General features: G+C 37.5%; 1 protein-coding gene across 1 annotated transcript in view; it reads left to right on the top strand.

The window, feature by feature from the left end:
* LOC121949023 (inactive dipeptidyl peptidase 10-like) overlaps window positions 1–21,744 on the top strand; it is a 167,958-nt gene that overhangs the window by 136,320 nt on the left and 9,894 nt on the right. Inside the window, exons 12-24 of the mRNA XM_042494609.1 lie at window positions 1,043–1,081; window positions 4,200–4,307; window positions 4,745–4,836; window positions 4,927–4,974; window positions 6,091–6,212; window positions 8,730–8,777; window positions 9,383–9,481; window positions 14,785–14,854; window positions 15,613–15,807; window positions 16,220–16,274; window positions 16,371–16,470; window positions 16,863–16,921; window positions 19,285–19,357. Coding sequence (XP_042350543.1) covers window positions 1,043–1,081; window positions 4,200–4,307; window positions 4,745–4,836; window positions 4,927–4,974; window positions 6,091–6,212; window positions 8,730–8,777; window positions 9,383–9,481; window positions 14,785–14,854; window positions 15,613–15,807; window positions 16,220–16,274; window positions 16,371–16,470; window positions 16,863–16,921; window positions 19,285–19,357 — 1,108 coding nt within the window. The remainder of the gene's footprint in view (window positions 1–1,042; window positions 1,082–4,199; window positions 4,308–4,744; window positions 4,837–4,926; window positions 4,975–6,090; window positions 6,213–8,729; window positions 8,778–9,382; window positions 9,482–14,784; window positions 14,855–15,612; window positions 15,808–16,219; window positions 16,275–16,370; window positions 16,471–16,862; window positions 16,922–19,284; window positions 19,358–21,744) is intronic.

The raw sequence follows: 21,744 nt of genomic DNA, 5'->3' as shown, positions 1-21,744 counted from the left end.
AAGAATCTTTTTGTGGATAATTCTTTACTTGACCAATATCACACGAGAGGGAATGCTGTTATACCTTATATCATCACAGCTGTGATTTGGTCGTAGATAATCGAAGATCATCGCAGCCGTGATGACTTGCAGTCCAACAGCACCACCTCGAGTTTGATATTGCTTTTATACAACATTTCTACAAGTGCCATTTATTAGTTCACAGTAATAAGGGACCACAGATTATGATTTGTTTGTTTTTATTTCAATGATTTTTTGGCTCCGCCGACACAAATAGTACCTTAACTGCTGAGACTGACAGCTGTTGCCTAGCAACACATAAACATTTTCCTGCACACTGCTCGGTAATCTGTGGAAGCTCGGTCTGTGTGTAATGCACAGACAAGCTGCTTAGTATCATGAACATTATGCTGTGTTTTAGGTGAAATAAGAGTCTGTTGACAGACACTTTGGCAGGCTGTGTGATTCACGAGTCAGTTTGATCAGACATTATGTCACTCCAGCGTGTGTCCACTCACTGCTGTGATCCTCCATCACCTGGAGTCTAGACAGTTTGTGTGTGGTGGTGTCTCTCAGGATGCAGTTAGTGTCAGAAGAGTGTCCATGCCTCACTGCACATCCTGGTAACATCTGTGACAGCTGGTTTACTCCCAGTAAACGACGATACATACCAAAACCTGTCTGTCGCAGCTGCTTCCCTCCTGGGCTGCAGGTAGAGGGCTTTAGCTTGAGGTGGAATTTTTCTCAGATATTTTTGAGCCATGATGCCGGTCAGATGGGATTTCCTTGCTTTTCAAGCATTGATACAATCTACAATAAGGTTAAATAACTACCAACCATTTCTGTTTGCCTAATTAGTGGTTTAGAACAGCTGTAGAGTGGAGTGATAAATGCAGAATTAAAACTCCCAGTGATGTTGTACTGTATATCAGTACTCATGGAACGCCTCTCAACCAATCGGATTGCTTGGACTGACTGTTGTATAATCTTCCACAATGAATTTACAGAGATGTTCTGTACTGATTGAATCTTTCCAACTCAGAGACACGTGATGACATCAGAGAAGTGGCTGGATCGTCAGGTGAGTGTCAGTCCAAAGAGACGACATTATCTTTACTTAGAAGCCTGTCAGTAAATGTTTAAGGACACTGTGCATTTTCATATGAAAGCTGGCAATGTACAAATAATAGCCACATGGACAAGGACAACCCAATTGTGATCAAGAGCAGGCAAAACCCATTGAGACTGGATGTAATTGCATACACTCTAATGGTTCATTTGGTAAATTTAGCATCACGTTATATTTCCACAGCACTAGGTCATTCAGTGCAAAGACGCCATCATGTCATATTCATTAATAAAGGCAAGGCAAGGAAGGTTTATTTATAAAGCACCTTTCGGACACAAGGCAATTCAAAGTGCTTTACAGGGGCACAGAAAATCATGAAATACAAACAAACAAAAATAAGAAGACATTAAAATTACATTTTAATGTAAGTGTTACATTAAAATTACAAATCAAAGAGCAAGAGAGATAGAAAAGTCAGTGGAAAGCAACAGCGAACAATAAAGTTTACAGGTGACAGTTCGAAGTTCACAGTTTTAGCAGACCTCAGGTATCCGGGGAGTTTGCTTTACAGGATAGGAGCATAGAAACTAAAAGCTGCTTTGCCATGCTTGGTTTTGATCCTGGGAACACAGAGCAAACCCCTTCCAGATGACTTGAGGGGTCTAGATGCATCATATGGTACAAGTAAATCTGAGATGTATTTAGGCCTGAGACCATGTAGCACTTCATATACAGTACGAGTAACAGTATTTTAAAATCTATTCTTTGACATATAGGAAGCCAGTGCAGGGATTGAAGGGCCGGTGTAATTTGCATCACTGGTGTTAGTAAGGACTCTTGCAGAAGCATTTTGGACAAACTGCTGCTGTGTTATTGATTTTTAATAGAGACCTGTAAAGACACCATTACAATAGTCCAGCCTGCGAATAATGAATAAATGAGCAAGTTTTTCTATCTTGTGTAAATAGAAATCCCTCAATGTTTTTCAGGAGTTAATAGGTTGATTTTATGACTGTTTTTATGTGGCTGTTGAAATTTAGGTCCATAAGTACACCAAGATTTTTGGCTTGATATGTAGGTTTTAAGTCCATGGATTCAAGATGAGCAGTGACTTTTCATCTTTCTTGTATGGGGCCAAATGTATTTTTTATTTTTTTTTTCCATGTTAAGCTGCAGAAATTTCTGGCACATCCATTTATTTAGTAAATGTAATGGACCGTAACCTTGTGTTGACAGTTATGTAGCGCTGTGTCTGATAGGTATGGTAAGAGCTGTAGCATTCCATAATCTGAACAAGAGGGAGCATGGAAATATTGAATAGAAGAGGCCCAAGAATGGACCCTTGTGGAACTCCACATGTGATTTTTGTTTGCTCAGACACAAAATTACCAATTGAAACAAAATAATCGCTGTTTTGTGAATACGATGCAAACCAGTTCAGAACATTACCAGAGACTCCTACAAACTCTTCTAGTCCGTGGACCAGTATCTTAATGACGACTGTATCGAATGCAGCACTGAGATCCAGCAAAACCAAAACTGAAACTTTTGCATCACTATTCAGTGCAATGTCATTTAAAACTTTGAGTGCAGTCTCAGTGCTGTGGTGCGACTGAAAACCAGACTGGAATGCATTAAAATAATTATTTTGCACCAAGAAAGTGTTAATTTGCTGGTAAACGACTTTTGTCAATAATCTTTCCTAGAAATGGCAGGTTTGATATGGGCCTGTAGTTATTCATAACTGAGGCATCCAGATTCTGTTTCTTTAAAACAGGTCAAAATACTGCAGTTTTCAGGGTGCGTGGAAAAAGGCCTTACTGTAGTGAAGTATTAACTATTGAGCTGTTTTCCTACCAGAGACAACAGCAATGGCATCGATAACTTTTAAATAATACAACTGAAACTGTTCACAAGGTCATTGACAGAGGGTGAAATCAGAGCTGGTGTAGGTGTAAAAGCCTGGTTGAATAATTGTGCAATAATAATAATTGTGAATAATGTGTTTATATTAATGTAATGCTTTTTAATAACCTCTGTTTGAATTCTGTTGGTATCAGTAGCTGTGGTCATTTTAAAGAGGACACAGTAGTGGTCAGAAAGGGCAACAGTTCTCACCATGACCTCTGAAATGTGTAGACCTTTAGAAATAATGAGATCTAAAATATGACCCTTGTTATGTGTTGGATTTGTCACATGTTGGGAAAGACCAAAATTTTCTGGGATGCATAAGAGCTCTTTTGCACTGCCATCTTTGGGGTTATCAATATGAATATTGAAATCACCCATGATAAAAACACAAAACCAATACACACAACAGCCAACAGTTGAGAAAAGGCACCCAAAAAGTGTGTATAATAATAATAATAATAATAATAATGATAATAATAATGATGATGTGGATGATAATAGTCATATTATAATTATTATAATAAACAATAATAATAATAATTCTTATCATCATCATCATCATCATCATCATCATCATCATCCACATCATCATTATTATTATCATTATTATTATTATTATTATTATTATTATTATTACTATTGTTGTTTTATTGTTGTTGTTGTTTTTAATATCATTTAGTGTTGTAACTAATTACCTTCCTTCTTTACAACCAATTAGTCTGACTGATTTTTTTCTAAATTCTAACTAAATAATAAAAAGAAATTATTGTCTGGGTCATACATAAATTACAGTCTTGTATTTTCATAGGTTTCGTAGGTACAAACAGTGAATGAGAACAACTTGAAGTATAACACATTTTATTTGTAAAACAGGATAAATGAGAAATTTAAGCTTATCTGTAATAAAGGCCTGTCTCAAATATAGGCCTATACAGCCACTGGAAAATTGACATTACAGAAAAACACTTCTGAAATGGCAAATTCCTGTAGATCCCAATAACCTGATGACTTTTCAGCATGATACTGTATAAAACTATTAGCCAAAACATATTTCACAGGAGAAATGCCTCTCATACTTTTCTTTTTTCTTGTCTTTTCTTTTTTATTTTAACCAACAGATACAGTCAGTGCTCATAACTTCATCTATTCTTTTTTCTTCCTCCTCTAGTCACGTTTTAACTACTTTGTCTGTGTTTGCTGTTTGTCTCTTTTTCCCCAGAATGAGGAGCCTGTATTTTCCAAGGATTGCACAACTTTCTTCATCACCATGCCCTTAAAACACAGCGGCCGCGGGACATTCAACCATATCACCATGATCTCCAACCAAGTAAAACTATTACAAACTTTCAATACAATCAGTACATTTAGTGAGGTGCTTTCACTGTTTCAATTACTCATGCCTGTATATATATTTTTTTCTTTTAGTCCTCTTATCTGTCGTACGGGCCTTTCAGTTATTCATACTGCTCATATTATTCCAGTCTGAAGTCTCATCATATTACATTATATTCTAACTACATTTCTTGAAACACCAGAGAATTAAGGATACACTCAGATTAATAAATGAAGCAGGGTGTTGTACAGTAGATGCACCGGAGGCAGTGGGCAAGATTAAATTAGGTTCTGTAGAGATAATAAGTGGAACAGAAGTTTTAGATTGAAAGTCAAGGCTCAGTTTTAGAAACAAAATGTAGGGCATGTGAGGTCATGTCATAACATGCTCTGTCTGCTCTGTTGTGTTGTATTTCCTCTTTTTCTTCTCAGTCTGAGGGCCAAGAGGTCAACATCCGCCACCTGACCTCGGGAAGCTGGGAAGTCTCTCAAATTCTGGCTTATGATGAAAGCACAAACTCAGTGTAAGGCTGAGTTATTGACACCATGCAATATTAACGCCATACATAGTACAATATGAAGTCTGGAATAACAGGTTCCTTATTGTTTTTCAGTTATTTCCTGAGTACAGAGGAAGGCTCAACGCAACAGCAGTTGTACAGGTACCATGAAACCTGGGGCAACATCATTTTTCTTTTACTGCTTTTAAATGCTTTTTACAAGTATTTAAACCTTTAAACCCTGAGCAAATTGGTTTAATTTCTGACAAAAACATGAGAAAAAAGGCAATGAGCTACTTGCTAAGAAATGTTCCACAAATTGCAAGAAATTAAGAGATTTAGAAAATTATTTCTAAATAAGCTAGGGAAAAATGTCATGGAAAAAAAAAAGAAAAAAGCAAGAGAAAAACTTTATTTCTGATTGTCAATAAAACATAACATTAGAAATTATGTCACACTTTTTTTATAATTTTTAAGCAGTTTTTCCAGGTCATTTCTGAATTTATTTGTTTTTTTTCTTTTTTCTTTTTCTTTTTTTTCCTTTTTTACTAATTTTCTGTCTATTCTACTCATTCCTTGGTAAATTTTGAGTCAAAACATGTCAGCTCAGCTGAGGAGTACGCCATTAATGTTTACATCTCGCGCTGTCACAAGCACGAGCCTCTCTGCGCTGTGGTATGATTGAGGGTGTAGTTCGGTGGAGAGAAAATAGATCCTACATAAACTAAGAAAGAAGGCAGACGTCTCTGTGGCCTATATCTCCAACAACTGGCCACTAAAAACTCAAAACAATAGAGACTATTAAATAGCACTACAGGTAACAGGAAAAATATGTAATTTTGAGTGAAGGGCAAATTGTCCCTTTAAAAAATATTTTAGGAGCCTTGGTAACATTATTTGGCCGATAATAGTGTGTAGACAGAGAGAAAGAAAGAGGAGCATGCAACAAAGGTCAAAGGCTAGAACTGAATCGTGGACTTTGTGCTATAACCTTTCAGCTACCTAGGAATTCCAGCATGCTTTATTTTTATGATACAACTAAAACTGTTCTTGTAATATTTTGACTTTGTTTTAATAGATATAATATAAATAGCCATGCATTAAAATAGGGATGGAAACCTACTTAATGAGCTAATTTATAGTGTTAATATGTATTTATTACTACATTTTATTTGCCACATTCTCTGAATTTCTCTTTAGCCTGAAGGCTCGAAACACACTGATTGAAAAATTTTTTGTCTCATTTCAACTTCTTTTGTGCTCACATAATTTTTTCAGAGTCTCCACTGTTGATCCATTTCGTAAAGAGTGCCTCACCTGCTCCCTCTTCAAATCCAAGTGCACCTACTACGATGCTTCTCTTAGCCCGAACTATCAACATGTTCTCCTCAACTGCAGAGGTGACACATTGATATTTGAAACTGGTCCAGTATTGAGTGAGACAGTGGAGAAACTGGCTGCAACTGAGCACTGTCATTTTACATCAACTAAAAGTGCTCGTTTTTGCCACTGACAGGCGCAGATTCTTTCTGATTGTGTCTGACAACATGATGGAAAGGACCAAGAAGATCCTTTTGTTTAAGCAGAATCAGCCCCAAATTTGCCATCACCAAACCCTCCACACTCTGCTGAAATGAGCAGTAATTTTAACATGTAGGGAGTAACCATATTTTAAATTCCAACTAAGTAAAATAAAGGTTTATTTCAACCAAACCAGACTTGGTGTTGGCCAAAACATTGGAGAGATAAACCAGGACGACTATCTTAAATTTTATTTTGCTTTGAAAAAAGTGTGTTTTATGATGATGAAATTTGTATTGTATTTTAATACTTTGTATTTCAGTGGAGTCTGGAGGGTTTGACTGTAGCGATTTTGGGGATGTTTTTGTGGCACTCGCCCTCGGTGTGACAGACAAGAAGGGGAGGATGATAAACTGGTAAATAAATTAAAATTAAAATAAAATACAGGTTTATTCACCATGGCTTTTCTGTGTTACTTCTTCTGTTATATCTCATAGCTCTGTGTAGGTCTCCTAATATATCTCGTAGGTGTGTACAGGTCAGCTTACACATATAAACATCCACTCGTCCATTAGCAGATAGTTGCTTATTGAAAACTGTCATATAATTAATTGCAGTTCGGTTAACATTACATATTGAATATTTGTTCTGTTCAACTTGTTTGATTTCTGTATTTCCAACATTATCTGTAAATGTATGGGGAAATGCTGTTTTGCAAGATATAAACCCACTGTAAATAATAGTTATGATAATGATAATACAGATCACACACAAAATTATCATATCAGAAAGTCATGCAGCTGATTACCAATGTATAAATATATTTAAAAAAAAAAAAAATTATGATTAAGAAATAAATCAATTGAGTTTCACATAGTCAAAATGATGTTGTTGAAACTTTGAACTGGAATAATAACTAGTCAAAATTTTGTATATATTTCAAACTGGAATTACGGATAGTCATAATTGATTTGGAGATATCTATTATTAAGTTATACATATCTTTAAAGGAACTGTGATTAGAGATATCTAGAACCATCGATATCTTTAACTTTAATATTCAGATATCCTGAATTCCAGTTCTGACTAGGTGAAATGATGTAGTGGAGATCTGTAATTGGGGAGGCGGAAACAGGTGGGATCCAGTGCTTGTATGGCTATGCTTGACATTAGGGTGGGATCAAGCAACATCATGCACAACAATTATGAGGAGTCAAAACGACGTTTGAGGGTCAAAAAAGACATTTGAGATATCTTAATTTTAATTCCACCTATTCAAAACTAACTTACATTTATCTGCAATTGTTATTTAGGATGCATGACGAGTCGATTGTCTGTTTCAATGACGTCATTGGAGATATCCGTAATTTGACTGGTCGTAACTGAATTTTGGATATCTCTGTTGTTTTGACGAGACAATATGATGTTATAGATATCTTGAATTAAAATTGTGACTAGTCAAAATGTAATTACTTCTAGTCAAAATGAAGTTGTTGATATCTGTAATGTTAATTCCAAATAGTCAGACTCAGCCATTTAATATTAAAATGGCATTGCATAGAGAGGGCAAGTGGAACAACTTTTGGAACACAGCCTTGGATGCTGTATCCACCATGGATCTATTATAAATCTGTATCCACTGACTCTGGTTGGTTTAACTTCGTCATCCTCTCCTGTAGCACACTAGAGGCTACAGTGACTCACTTTTGCCTCTCAGGCCAGGATGAATTATAACAGAGGAGGTGGCCCCTCCCTGGCTGCTTAGCAGTGGATATCTTCAATAAAATACAAAAACAAAGTGTTACTTCTTCACACTCTGATGATAGGGTTTGTATCTGTTCATATTGTCAGTTGTATCGTAATGTTTTTATCATGTGTGAATATTGCTTTTAGTGTTAGGTATTTGTTCTGTTTGAACCTTCCCAGGGACCGTAGATGTAAACTAGCTAATAGCTAAATCTGGAATGAATCATCTTCTCATTTTGAGATCAATGTTTTTTATGCATGGTCCTTGCTTAATAAAGACAGGGGGGAGAGGGGATGGTTCATTTTTTGAATGTTTTAAACTAAAATGATGTCCAGATCTTACATAATGCACCTTTAAAAAAAAAAAAAATCTTTTAAACAAAAGTTCTATCTCTGTGGGGATCCTTTCCATAATATAAACAGCCTGTCAGTGGCAAAAACAAACACTTTTGAGTGAATGCACATTGACTGCTTGATTGCCTGCGAGGATTACATCGCAGCTGATTTCTCCACTGCCCACTGTGAAAAGTTGTGCTGTAACAGTCGAAGAATACTGATGTTACCATTTAAAGTTTACCACAAAGACTCCACATTTGTCTTAGAATGTGTGATAAAGTTACATTTCCTGACCTACAATATTTCCCCCCCAGGTCCTGGAATACCCCAAACTACCCTTCACAAACTAAGTGATATGAATAGTAAGTACTCCTGCAATGACAAATAGAACCAATTTACTATTTAGACTCTTTCACTCAATTGCATCAGATAGATTTATTCATTATATTTGGAGCGGGGCTGAATTTTGTCTCCGGTGTCTGCAAAGTGCATTAATTGGTCAACTAATTTTGAGAGATTAAGTCACTGAGGTCATGAGTCAGTAAGTCCAGAATTCAAAAGCAGAGATTTACTTCTGACTGCAGAAAATAAACTGGAAATGAGGATGCAATTAAGGTTAAGGCGTTAAGTGCTTAAAATGTTGTTGAGCGAACATCAGAGGCACTCAGAGCAGCGTCTGGGGACTCCTGCTCTCCAACAGGCTGGCAGATTGACGGATGGTAATTAATCCACTTTTATCGTGACATTGATTTGGCAAAATGTTCCTAGTACACTGTCTTTCAGTTTCTTCTCTCTCTGACTTTAAAAATGACTGTTGAGTGTTTGACAAGAACAGAATTAGGATTATTTTTAACAGCTATTGGTCAAGCAAGACATTAAAATGAATACAGGATTTTTGTTGTTGCATTTGTGCAGGTGTGAGTTTTCTTCGAACTAAAGCAATTCTTTTTCTTGCCCCGTCATACAGAGCACAAGACTGTGGAAATCAACACAGTTTTAAGGCATGCACTAATGAAGAGGATCATGCCCAAGTGGGAAAGAAGAACTGTGCAAATCAACAACTTTGGTATGAAATTGCAGTTATCTATGTGCAAGATTTTTAATTGTCTAAGGTGCCCCATGTTATTGTCATTATCAACACTATTACTATTTTTTTTGTTTATTTGTTTGTTTGTTTGTTTTAATCTTCACCAAAGACTACCATTTTTCCCCTTGCTCACTAAATGAGTAAAATTTGGTGAGTGAAGAAGCAACACAAGGTTAAAATGCAACTTTTCACATACACTGTGTCTCCATGCACACAATAAACTGGGCTACTCAAGGGAAGCAGGTGCTCTGTAATAACATTCTGTAAATTTCTGTTTATATTTTTCTAGGGATGTAACGATGCATCGCGAGGCCATTCAAAATCGATAGAAAATATGTAGGATTCAAATCGGTGAGATGACAAATGAACCGCAATACTTTTTTTGAACAGCAGAGAGTAAGCTGCTTATGCCTTCGCTTGCTCAACGTGCTACGTCACTACAGGTTCAGCGTTCTACATCACGTCCAAAACAAAACGTAAATAAGATTAATGAAATGCTTCGCGACCATGGATGTGTTCTAGTGAAATCAATACATCCATGAGTGAAATCATCAGCGACAGGCGATATTGAAATAGAAGATGCACCATCCATTCATGTCGGAAGTGTGGCGGATTTGAGCTTCCTTAAGTCACAAAGTAACAAAGCTTGATGCAGTATGAGAGTCGGCATCAGGAGCTCCAGTCTGCCCCGCCTACACACATTTCTCCTTAACTATGACTACACGGCCAAACCACACTGACAAGCTGCAACCCCACTCGCCCAAACGAGTACAAGAGCCAAAGAGGGAGTCCAGCTTATCACCTACGAGTGAGAAAACACCAACTTACTGAAAGGTTTTGTTTTTTTGTTTTTTTAACAGCAGGGGACATTGTGAATGTCCAGAAATGCATTCATTGTATAGTTTGTGTTTTACATTTAGAAGAGACAGTGCAGTGTTTTCCACAATTTTTGTTTAAAATTACATTTTTCAGACATAATTTTTCTGAAATCTCATTTTGTATTTCAAAAAAAGAGAGAGAGAGAGAGAGAGCGAGAGAGAGAGAGAGCATCGCATTGTGAATCGTGAGTTGAGTGAATCATTACATCCCTGTATTTTTCCCCTATCCCCACTTTATTTTGGTAGAATCACCAAACTGTAGTGGTGATACAAAATACTGCCTTCATTTTGATTCTAGATGTCAGTTTGATTCCAGACCAGGGGGAGGCAACCTGTTGCTCTTTAGCCCCTCTCCAGTAATATAGAAAATTCACCACGTTATGGTGAATCTGGGAAGAAAACTTTGTTTTTCTTACATGCCTCCAAGGTGAGCAAAACATCCCAAACCAGCAAGCATTCTTGATGAATTCAGGACTCAGTAGAAGTGAGCATATGACTGGATAAGTGAGACTTGGATTAGACTGCACAAGTTGTGTGAGAGTTTGTAAACAGATGCTTTTATATAGGTTTCCTGTTGTTAAATGTGAACCCCTGTCTTTAATTCATAAATAATACTCGCTGATTTGAGTTCTTCATTCACCGTGGAAGCATGCAAGCAAAACAGTTTTCTTCCTGATTTCAACATAACACAGGGTGAGTAACTGATACACACGATCATTTAGAAAGTGTAGTATTCCTGTAACATGTAGCACAAAGCACCAGTGTGGCTGCAGATTGTTAGCAGACACAGACAGCTGCAGACTTGCTTCTATACACACTGTAATCTGGGGTCAGTATAGACGCATGCATCATAAAACATGACAGCAACCTCCTTTGTTTGTTGTATTTAGTTGAACAACATAAAAAAGTAATGAAAAGCACTGCCTAACAACAAAAACACAGTGGATGGCGAATACTTTGGATAAAGCCAACAGCCAATCTGCTGTCATGGTGATAATTCCCCTGTCTGATGTCTTTGCCATCCACATGCTCACATGTAAAAAAAAAAAAAAAGAAGATAAGAAATCCAGTTACATGGCCAAAAATAAAAATCAGCGAGGAATCAAGCTGAAAAGGTTTCTCTCCTCCTTTACTTAGAAAATGGGGTTTCTTGTCAACATGGTGTGACAAAAATGGTCATTTTAGCCAAAGTGTAACTTGTTTACTTGTGCTGGTGACAGTAGTGATTTCCAGCGTATGTGCCCATCAGCTGGACAGTCAGGCTCACTCACATCTGAATGTCAGACAGGCAAAGTCACACAACTGAGCAAACAGGTGTTGAGCTTTTTTGAGCTGATTATGACACACACCTGGAATCAGAAACGCAGGCGTACATTGCTTCAATTAGAGGGGACGGCCATATGGCATCCTTTCTCTAATCTGTGTTCACTATTAGAGACAATGAGATACGTATTACAGGCCTTTTGAGTAGATGGGCGCCCTGTCATCAAGAGGATGCATGAGCCACCGTGTTTATTCCAGGTTTATTTGGGGTGTTTAATGATTTTTATCACACCTGTTGATTCTTAGTCTTTCAGGTCACGGTGCACATGCAGAAGAATTTAAAGGCAACTAGACTTGCAGTGCATCCTTAAACACAAAACACTCATTTGATAGGCTTCCCCTTGAGTTTTGAGCTCATTATTAGGTCTGATCAGCTCGTTCTCATTTCTACATTGTTAAATAATGCCGCTTTTGCCATGATTTCAGCGCAAGATCCAATGTCAAAAACATCTATCGCGTCTGTAAAGCCTGGAACATGCTGCCTGTGTGAGCAGAGCACAACCTGTCTTGGGGTTTTTTTGGCGCCCATGTTAACAAATAGATTACACTCCAGTCTATGTGTTAATTTCCACTGGCCCTGCTGCGTTGGGGATAGGATAGGCAAAAATAGGAGGCTTGCGTATCTGATCCACAAGCCTCCTATTTTTGCCGTATGCTGGATCACGTTGCATAAATTCAGCCGAATTTAACACACGGAAATCAGACAGCGGTACAACATTAAAACATCCGGTTACTTTTCAGAATAAAACACTCCATGTTTCCGTCTGACAGTATTTCACTTAACTACATCAACAAAACGTCAAAATGAGCGGATCCAGACCTGGATTAACAGATCACAGGTTTTCAAAGGTCACTACCGGCAACACGGACGAGGAGAAGCTAATTCGGGAGGTGAAAATCCACAAAACTATTTTTGACACCACACATCCTTTTATAAGGACAACCATAGAAAGGAAATGGCATGTAGCAACTTATTGGGAGTTATTGCGGTGAATTGACTTCGCTATAATACGTCCATGGAGTGAATGGAGTTATTACCTCTTTTTCTGTGCCAATATAATGCACGTGATTCTGTAATTACCGCAGGAACTCCTCAGTCTCGCCACTCCAGCTGATCCGGCAGTGCTGCGCCGTGCCGGACTCAAAACGCAACCGGTGTGGATTAACGGATGACGGGGCACAGATCAAAACCGCAGCAGAGCCGTAACACAACGCACATGCAAGCGGTGGAAATCGGGAGTTAGAGCAGCCTGTGTGAGGTTGTCTGATGGAAATCTAAGGCAGTGAACATACACTTAATATAGCGTACACTACAACTGACATTGATTTTTTTAGGTGGGCCTTAGCTGGTTAAAATATGTTTTGTTGTTGACCCTGTCCACAGCAGTGCAGTTGGGTCTATTTAGCTTCTCTGTCAGACTCCAGTCTGGTTCTCCAAACTGGGGATGTGCCGACTGACATCTACTATATGTAAAACAGTTGCTATAGAGAAGCACCCCACACAAATTCACTTAAAAAAAATCTGAACTATCCCTTTTAAGCTGTGAATTTGAAATATAGGTAGCAAAAATGTATTACATAAGCACAAACCCAATTCCAATGAAGTTCGGACGTTTTGTCAAACATAAATAAAAACAGAATACAATGATTTGCAAATCCTTTTGAACCTATATTTAGTTGAATACAAGTTATTTAATCTTCAACTGATAAACTTTATTGGTTTTTTTGTGAATATTCACTCATTCTGAATTTGATGCCTGCAACACTTTCCAAAAAAAACTTGGGCAGGGGCATGTTTACCACTGTTACATCACCTTTCCTTTTAACAACACTAAATACGTGTTTGGGAACTGAGGACACTAATTGTTGAAGCTTTGTAGGTGGAATTCTTTCCCATTCTTGCTTGATGTACGACTTCAGTTGCTCAACAATCCAGGGTGTTGTCGTATTTTGCGCTTCATAATGCTCCACACATTTTCAATGGGACTCAGACTGGAGTGCAGGCAGGCCAGTCTAGTACCTGCACTCTTTTACTAGGAAGCCATGCTGTTGTAACACGTGCAGAATGTGGCTTGGCATTGTCTTGCTGAAATAAGCAGGGACGTCCCTGAAAAAGATGTTGCTTGGATGGCAGCATATGTTGCTCCAAAACCTGTATGTACCTTTCAGCATTAATCGTGCCTTCACAGATGTACATTCAACTAAAACACAAGAAACAATGAAGATCCTAGGGTCACTGATCAGCAGTTATGACTTAAATATAAAGAAAAGAAAGAACAGGAGGCAAAGCCAGGGTGGCAGGTCCGAACGGACTAAAAACCACCCCCAAGCTCTGCACCCCCCCAGGTTTAAAAACTCTGAGACGATGGGGTCTGACTTATTATCCATGTGTAAGTTATAATCACATTATAATTAATCACAGCAGATAATGATTTTATTGTAAGAGGTGTGGATAATTGAAAGTAAATCTGAGAATTCGTTAATAAAATTAGCACAGTGTTTGGGTGGTCTGTAGATTGTCAAACATAAAATAGGAGGGCTGCTAAAAACAAAGGCATGGTATGCAAAGGTGGTGACACTGGGAATGACACTTCCTTAAAAAAAAAACCAAACCTATCTGAGTTGCTGGAGGCAGTGCCACCACCTTTTTTACTACTCCTCGAGAAAAAAAATGAAGTTAAAATTTGGTGGGGAAGCATTCACGAGGGCAGCTGGTGCATCTGTGCCCAGCCATGTCTCAGTTAAAACAAACAGTCAATCTTATGATCTAAAACCAGTTCATTAAAGTTTTTCAAAAAAGTTTTGTTTGACAGTGAACGTAAGTTCAGTAGGGTCATGTTGAGGGTCACAGCAGTCTGGTTCCTCAGCAGGATGGTTGTCTGTGGTTTTATTGTCTTTAAATTGTTGATGTTGGCTCCACCGGTGTGATTACTATGATGCCTGTTTGTGGTTACAACAGTAGGAATAATGTGTGGCTGGGAGTCACTCATATGATGAGGTAGATGATGATGAGGATGATGGGTGGGTTTGTATATAAGTAGCCATGACATTATATTTAAATCATGACATTCTGTTTTGCAGCACTTCGTCTGGAGTTAATTGTCCCAATAGATTTGGATGAATCAAAAGAGCATCCACTCCTGCTGATTGTGTATGTATATTTATGTTTTACATATGTTGTTAAACAATAATTCCATTCAATGGTTTATTACATAAAGCTAAGAAAGGAATGCTTACAAATCAAGATGCAGTTTTGTGCCTTAAATCAAAGGTTCCCAACCCAGGGGTCTTGACCTCCACAAGCATGTGGACGAAAATGTATTTTGGCTGAAGGGTGCTACAGTGTAAATACTCACATGCTTACGTGAGACGGCAGTAGAAGTCCTTTGCGTACAAGATATTTTATCAACCTCAAAAACAGCTTCAAAACTTCAAAATGTATCTAATCAAGTGCTGTTCAAAATTTACAACAAATATTCAGATAGCCCATGAGTTATGGTAAAATATCCAGCTGTTTACAGCCTGTTATTCCATCCCTTGTCAGTAGGAGGCGCTGCAGCACCCCTGGCACTCACCTCCCCTGCTCATGCCCACAAATGGTCATGAAGCAGATTTAAAGGGTCAATTGCTGATTTACCCATCACAAATTTTTCCGTCTTGCCTCTAATCTTGACTGTTTTTCTTGTACTCTACTTTATAAGAACTCTTAAAGTATTCTAATAATGAAAGAGAAACAGTCAGCCATTGTTCAAAAAGCTGATAGATCCATGAAAACAATTACAAGGGTCTGCAAGAGGACATTGTATTTTAGGGCTGAATCACCATAGTAATCTTACATTTTCTGGTTGTTGCATAATTTTCACAGGTTTCTGGCTTTTTAATAACTAAACCCATACTGTCTTTTCATAGTGACAGCGCCCCTGGTGGTCAGGCAGTGAGCGACCGCTTCTCTCTCAGCTGGGAGTCGGTGCTGACCAGCTCAGACAGCGTCATCGTGGCTCGTCTGGATGGCCGGGGCAGCGGGCTCCAGGGTCAGAGGGTCCTGCATGAGGTTCACCAGAGACTGGGAACTGTTGATGTTCAGGACCAGATCACAGCTTTGGAGTAAGATTTCTTTTTTTTTTAATGATCCTGTTGTTTCTACTAGACTGGGTCAACAAACTTGCATGGGATTCTCCAAATAATGCTGATATTTTTTATATTGAAGGTGCTCATGAGTCATTTTATGTGGTGTTAGAATACATTTCTTTATAATACGTTTACTAACCCCTGGTGCATGAAATCATTTTTTGCAGCAGCACAACTACACAAATGTGTATAGATAGACAAGGGATAGACAAAGGGATTGTGTTACCAAGAAGAACACTTTGGAACACTTTATTTGGTTAATTCAGACCGTTGAAGCTAAATTAGCTAAGATTCAGCTGAATTTGGGATGCCAAAGACAAACTGTAGTCATATTAGGAAGGGATTACTTCATTATTACCATTTAGTGAAGTCACTGTAAATCTTTCAGGCACCTGGTCAGGCTTCCCTACATCAACAGCAACAGAGTCGGAGTTTATGGAAAGGTAACACAACTGTATCTAATAAATACAAATAACAAATGGATTTTATTTTCTTACCCAACATTCTTTAAAAGCAGCCATGTTTGTTTTTATTTCCAGGCGTATGGGGGATTTCTTTCGTCTCTCCTGCTCCTCTCCTACAGCTCCATGTTCCAGTGTGGCATCGTTGTCGCGCCTATAACCAACTGGAGACTCCATGGTATCAAACAGTGATATAATATCATACAGACTTACAATATTACAATGATCTGAAGTTGTGGTTTATCCCAAATGTGACATTTCACCGGCCAGTAAACCCAGTTACTCCACATTGTATTCATGATCGATTTCAGTCTTGGAACAGTCATGATAATGGGATTTGATTTATAAAAGAACACTAAACAACTGAGCCGCTGTCTAATTCAGAGGGCTTATAAATAGAGTGGTGCAACAATAATCATCAGTGTCATATTCTGTTTGTCACAAAGTCCAATATTCAGTGAAGATGTAATATTAAAAGGCTTTTGAAGTGTTATCATGAGTGAATAGTAAGTGAATTCAAAAAAGCAATGCTGTCCATGCTCTCTGTTTCCCTTTTTTAACCTCATACAGGGTCGGCCTACGCTGAGAGATACTTTGGCTCCCCAGCAAAAGAGGATCACAGATACCAAGTACGGAACATTAATTATACCATGAAATGCTCATTATTCTCTCTTTTTGAATCAACATACAGTACAGTGTCATAAACAACACTCTCCTGAATGCAAGCTAGACATGTTTAAAAAGGTTTATTATGGCACTTAACATGAAAATAAGACAGTTTTGTATTTGCAAGTGCAGCGACCGGGATGAAGCAGGAGGTCTTAAGAGGAAGTTTCCAGGCACACCTGCTATTTTCATTCATATGAGGGGCATTGTGCAGAGACGCTGGGTGAAGTGGAATCCAAAATTCACAGAGAGCTGTGGTCATTGTCCTCGTCACATTTCTTGTCTCATACCTCTGAAAACAACTTCTCCACACAATAACAGGTTATTGCTGTCTGGAGTTACAGAGTGGTAAGATCTGAACACAGCGCAGCTCATATCGGCAGCTGAAGAAAGATGCTGCCTTTCATAGTCGAGGTTATGTGTGTGGAGAGATTGAAAGTCAGATCATGACACTCCCCGACTGCCAGTGTTATTTTGCAACATAGTTATCGGAATACATAACAGCTGTTATACATACTAGCTTACTGCTCTGACTGCCTGACCCTACATAAACCCGCACAGTTTCTGTCCAACCCCGACCCATAGCAGCAGTTATGGGCCTGAGCCTGATTAAAAACCTAAATGTGTACTGTAAAAATAGGCCTATAACATATTACATTTTATATATTATGACATATTTTTAAATATTAAAACATGTATTACAAGCTAAGGGCTGAAGTGTTTCCTCACACCACTTCTCCTGTTATCTCGTGCATGACAGGTTCTGCAGAGCGGGAAGTGCCCCTTGGTGTGTCTAGTATGCGTACGTTTCATTAAAACATTTAATAAATAAATGTTAATGTGGACAGCCCAGCTTGGCCTGAACCTAGCGGGTGTGGGTCGGGCCCACTTGGGCAGAGAATCAAAGCTCTAATCTAGGTAAACAAATATTCTCATTCTTTTGCTCAGGGGGATTACATCTACATATGTATTTACCACATATGTTCAGTTGCAGACAGGTCTTGACTGCAGGCAAGCCAGTCTAGCACCTTTACTCTTTTAGTGCAAAGCCATACTGTTGAAGTATATGCAGAGTGTGGCTTGGCATTATTCTGCTGGAAGAAGGAGGGACATCCCTGAAAAGATGTTGACTAAATGGCAAGATATGTATGATATGCTCCAAAACCTGTATGCACCTTTCAGAATTCATGGTTCTCTTAGAGATATGCAAGTTACTCATGATATTATGGGAACTAACCAGGGTTGGAAATCAACCTTTTTGTCCACCTGCCATTAAAACTGGTAAACTCCAAAATCTATCATCCCCTCAATAGATTACCATTGTTGTTTTGGCTGACTAGTGAAGGAAATCTCATTACCACTTGTATACTTTACAAGCATTTGATTGGTGACTGGTGCTAATTTCCAACCTGGTTCTCACTGATTTTAAAAAACTTTGGTCATGTTTCATATGAATATTGCACTGAAACACTATATACTATAAATAAATATCTAAATATGTGAAAGCATAATAGGACCCTTTAAAGCTTTGTGCCTGACTTAATAAACTAATAAAATAATAAACTTTCAGTTCCCTTTTGCATCGGGAAAAAAGTACAGTTGTAACTAATAACATAAATCATAGCAGCTGCATTCCATTTATTAGGTATAACAGCTTGAGGGCCCAAGTTATGCACATGCTGGCTCACTGGCATGGCTTCATGGACCGGAGACATTGTTGATGTAATTAATTATACCTGAGATTTCTCTGCCATGAGAATGTAAAACATCTGCTGTGAAAAGGCTCTATTGCAAATGTAAAGAATTTAGAATTTGCACAAGATTACAAAGATTTGCCCATGGGTATTGTAATATTAGGAGCCATGCATCATATCAGAGTGGAAGAAATCAGATGATTTCTTGGAAACAGTGTTGAAATTGTAAATATTGCCCATACTCCTTGGTTTAGTGTAATAAAAGAAAATTGGTAATGGAAATTCAAAGTGTATTTCATTTGAACTTCCTGGAAGAATGACCAAAGCTGAGAATCACAACACCAGAAACAGCCGTTGTTCATGGAAATCCATTCCTGCCTGTGATGGTATTTTTCTGTTCTCAAAGATCTAAAACCATCAGCTGTACAGCCTGTCAAAGACATGATTTCTTATTGCTAACCTGAAATACTTTGTTTACTCCCATGAACATAAGAGCACAAATTCCTGAAATGTGTGTGAAATTTACATTGCTTTATTGCTAATTAGCTTTAATAAATGTAGTGTTAGTGATGTTACAGCTGTTGTTGTTTCAGTCTGTGAAGGCTCATTTGACTGTTTACTGTCTCTGGCAGGTTTCCAGTCTGCTCAGTAACATCACAGCACCGAGTCCTCTGGACTTTCTTATTATCCACGGCACGGCAGATGGTGAGTAGAGATTCAGCGAAAGACTCTTTTGTTTTAGTTACTCTAACTAAACAACATGCTGGCCAGCTAGTATAACGTCAGTTTTACATCAGTTTTGCACATATGACATCATTGCCTCGAGTTGTCAGGTGTGTCGCAAGCCATGTTGTCCCTATGGAACAGTGGATTAGCCACCTGTGTTATGGAAACAGAGATCCAAAGTTTGAATCTCAGACTGCCAAGTACCTTTCTTGTTACTTACTTCAATAACATGGTATACGATGGCTTTGTGCTTGCTTTGTAAGACCTACGATATCATGACTTTCTGTGCTATTTTTAATAACATACTATACGAGGATTATTTGTGCTATTTTGGACAACATACTTTTTTAGGACGACATACTATTACGTGGCCTTTTTATGCTGTTTTGGATGACATATTATACTATGACTGTTTTTGCTATTTTGGCAAACATATTGAACTATGAATTTTTCATGCTACTTCGTATTATATATAACTTTTTATGACATAAGATACTATGACTTTTTGATGTTCTTTTGGACATGCTATACTGTGACATTTTTATGCAATTTTGGATGACACACTATGATGTGAAATTTTAATGACATTTTGGATGACACATTATATTGTGACATGTATATGCTATTTTGAACAACATACTATACTAGAATGTTTTTATGCAATTTTGGACGACATACTTTACGATCGATTTGTGATGCTGTTCTGGAAAACATACTACATACATTTTTTTAATGCCATTGTAGACGACACTCTTTACTATGATGCTATACTGACATATTGGATGACATACTATACTATGACGCTGTAATGCTATTTTGGACAACATATTATGCTATGACTAATTGATTCTGTTTTGGACGACAAACTACGCTATGACATTTTTTGTGCCATTTTGTGCCATTTTGGACAACATGCTATACTGTAATGTTTTTATGCCATTTTGGACAACAAACCATACTATGATGTTTTTATGCATTTTTGGATGACATCCTATACTATGAATTTTTTTTATGCCATTTTGAACAACATACTACTCTACAAAGTTTTTTGCCGTTTCTGACAACAAACCTTACTATGCATTTTTGTGCCACTATATTATGACTTTTTTCCGCCATTTTGGACGACATACAATACTATGACATTTTTTTCACCATTTTGAGCGACATACTTTATTATGAAGTTTTTGTGCCATTTTTGGATGAAATACTTTACTATGACATTTTTTATGACATATTATACTATGACATTTTTCATGCCATGTACAACATACTATACTGAGACATTTTTGTGCCATTTTGGACGACATACTATACTATAATGCTTTTAGGCATTTTGGACAACATGCAATACTATGACGTTTTTATGCATTTTTGGACGACATACTATACTGTGACATTTTTGTGCCATTTGTCCAAAATGACATGCAATACTATGATGTTTTGAGGCATTTTTAAACGAAATAATATACTATGACGTTTTTTCGCCACTTTGGACAACATACTCTTCGATGAAGTTTTTGTGCCATTTTGGACGACATGCTATACTGCAACGTTTTGATGCATTTTTGGATGACATACTATACTATGACTTTTTTTTACTATTTACTATGTACTACATACTTTACTGTGACATTTTTGTGCCATTTTGGGCATCATGCAATACTATGACGTTTTTAGGCATTTTTGGATGACATACTATACGATGACATTTCTTTTCTATGTACGACATACTTTACTGATGTTTTTATGCATTTTTGGATGACATACTATACTATGACGTTTCTGTGCCATTTTGGACGACATGCAATACTATGAAGTTTTTAGGTATTTTTGGACGACATACTAGACTATGGCGTTTTAATGCACTTTTGGATGACATTCTATACTATGACATTTTTATTGCCATTTTGGACGACATACTAGACTATGACATTTTAATGCTTTTTTAGATGACATACTATTCTATGGAGTTTTTATGCCATGTACGACTTACTATACTGTGATGTTTTTAGGCATTTTGGGCAACATACTATACTATAATGCTTTTCAGGCATTTTGGACAACATACTATACGATGACGTTTTTATGCCATTTTGGACGACATACTATCATATGACCTTTTTATGAATTTTTGGACAACATACTACACTACGTTGTTTTTAGGCATTTTTGAACGACATACTTAATTATTACATTTTTGTTCCAATTTGTGCCGTCTTGGACGACATACTATACTATGACGTTTCTGTGGCATTTTGGATGACATGCAATACTATGATGTTTTTATGCATTTTTGGATGACATACTATACTGTGACATTTTTGTGCCATTTTGAACAACATGCAATACTATGATGTTTTGAGGCA

The sequence above is a fragment of the Plectropomus leopardus genome, chromosome 10 (genome assembly GCF_008729295.1).
Source record: "Plectropomus leopardus isolate mb chromosome 10, YSFRI_Pleo_2.0, whole genome shotgun sequence".
Classification (NCBI taxonomy): domain Eukaryota; kingdom Metazoa; phylum Chordata; class Actinopteri; order Perciformes; family Serranidae; genus Plectropomus; species Plectropomus leopardus.
Note: the sequence above shows the minus strand (reverse complement) of the source record. Positions and strands in the feature narration are given on the sequence as shown.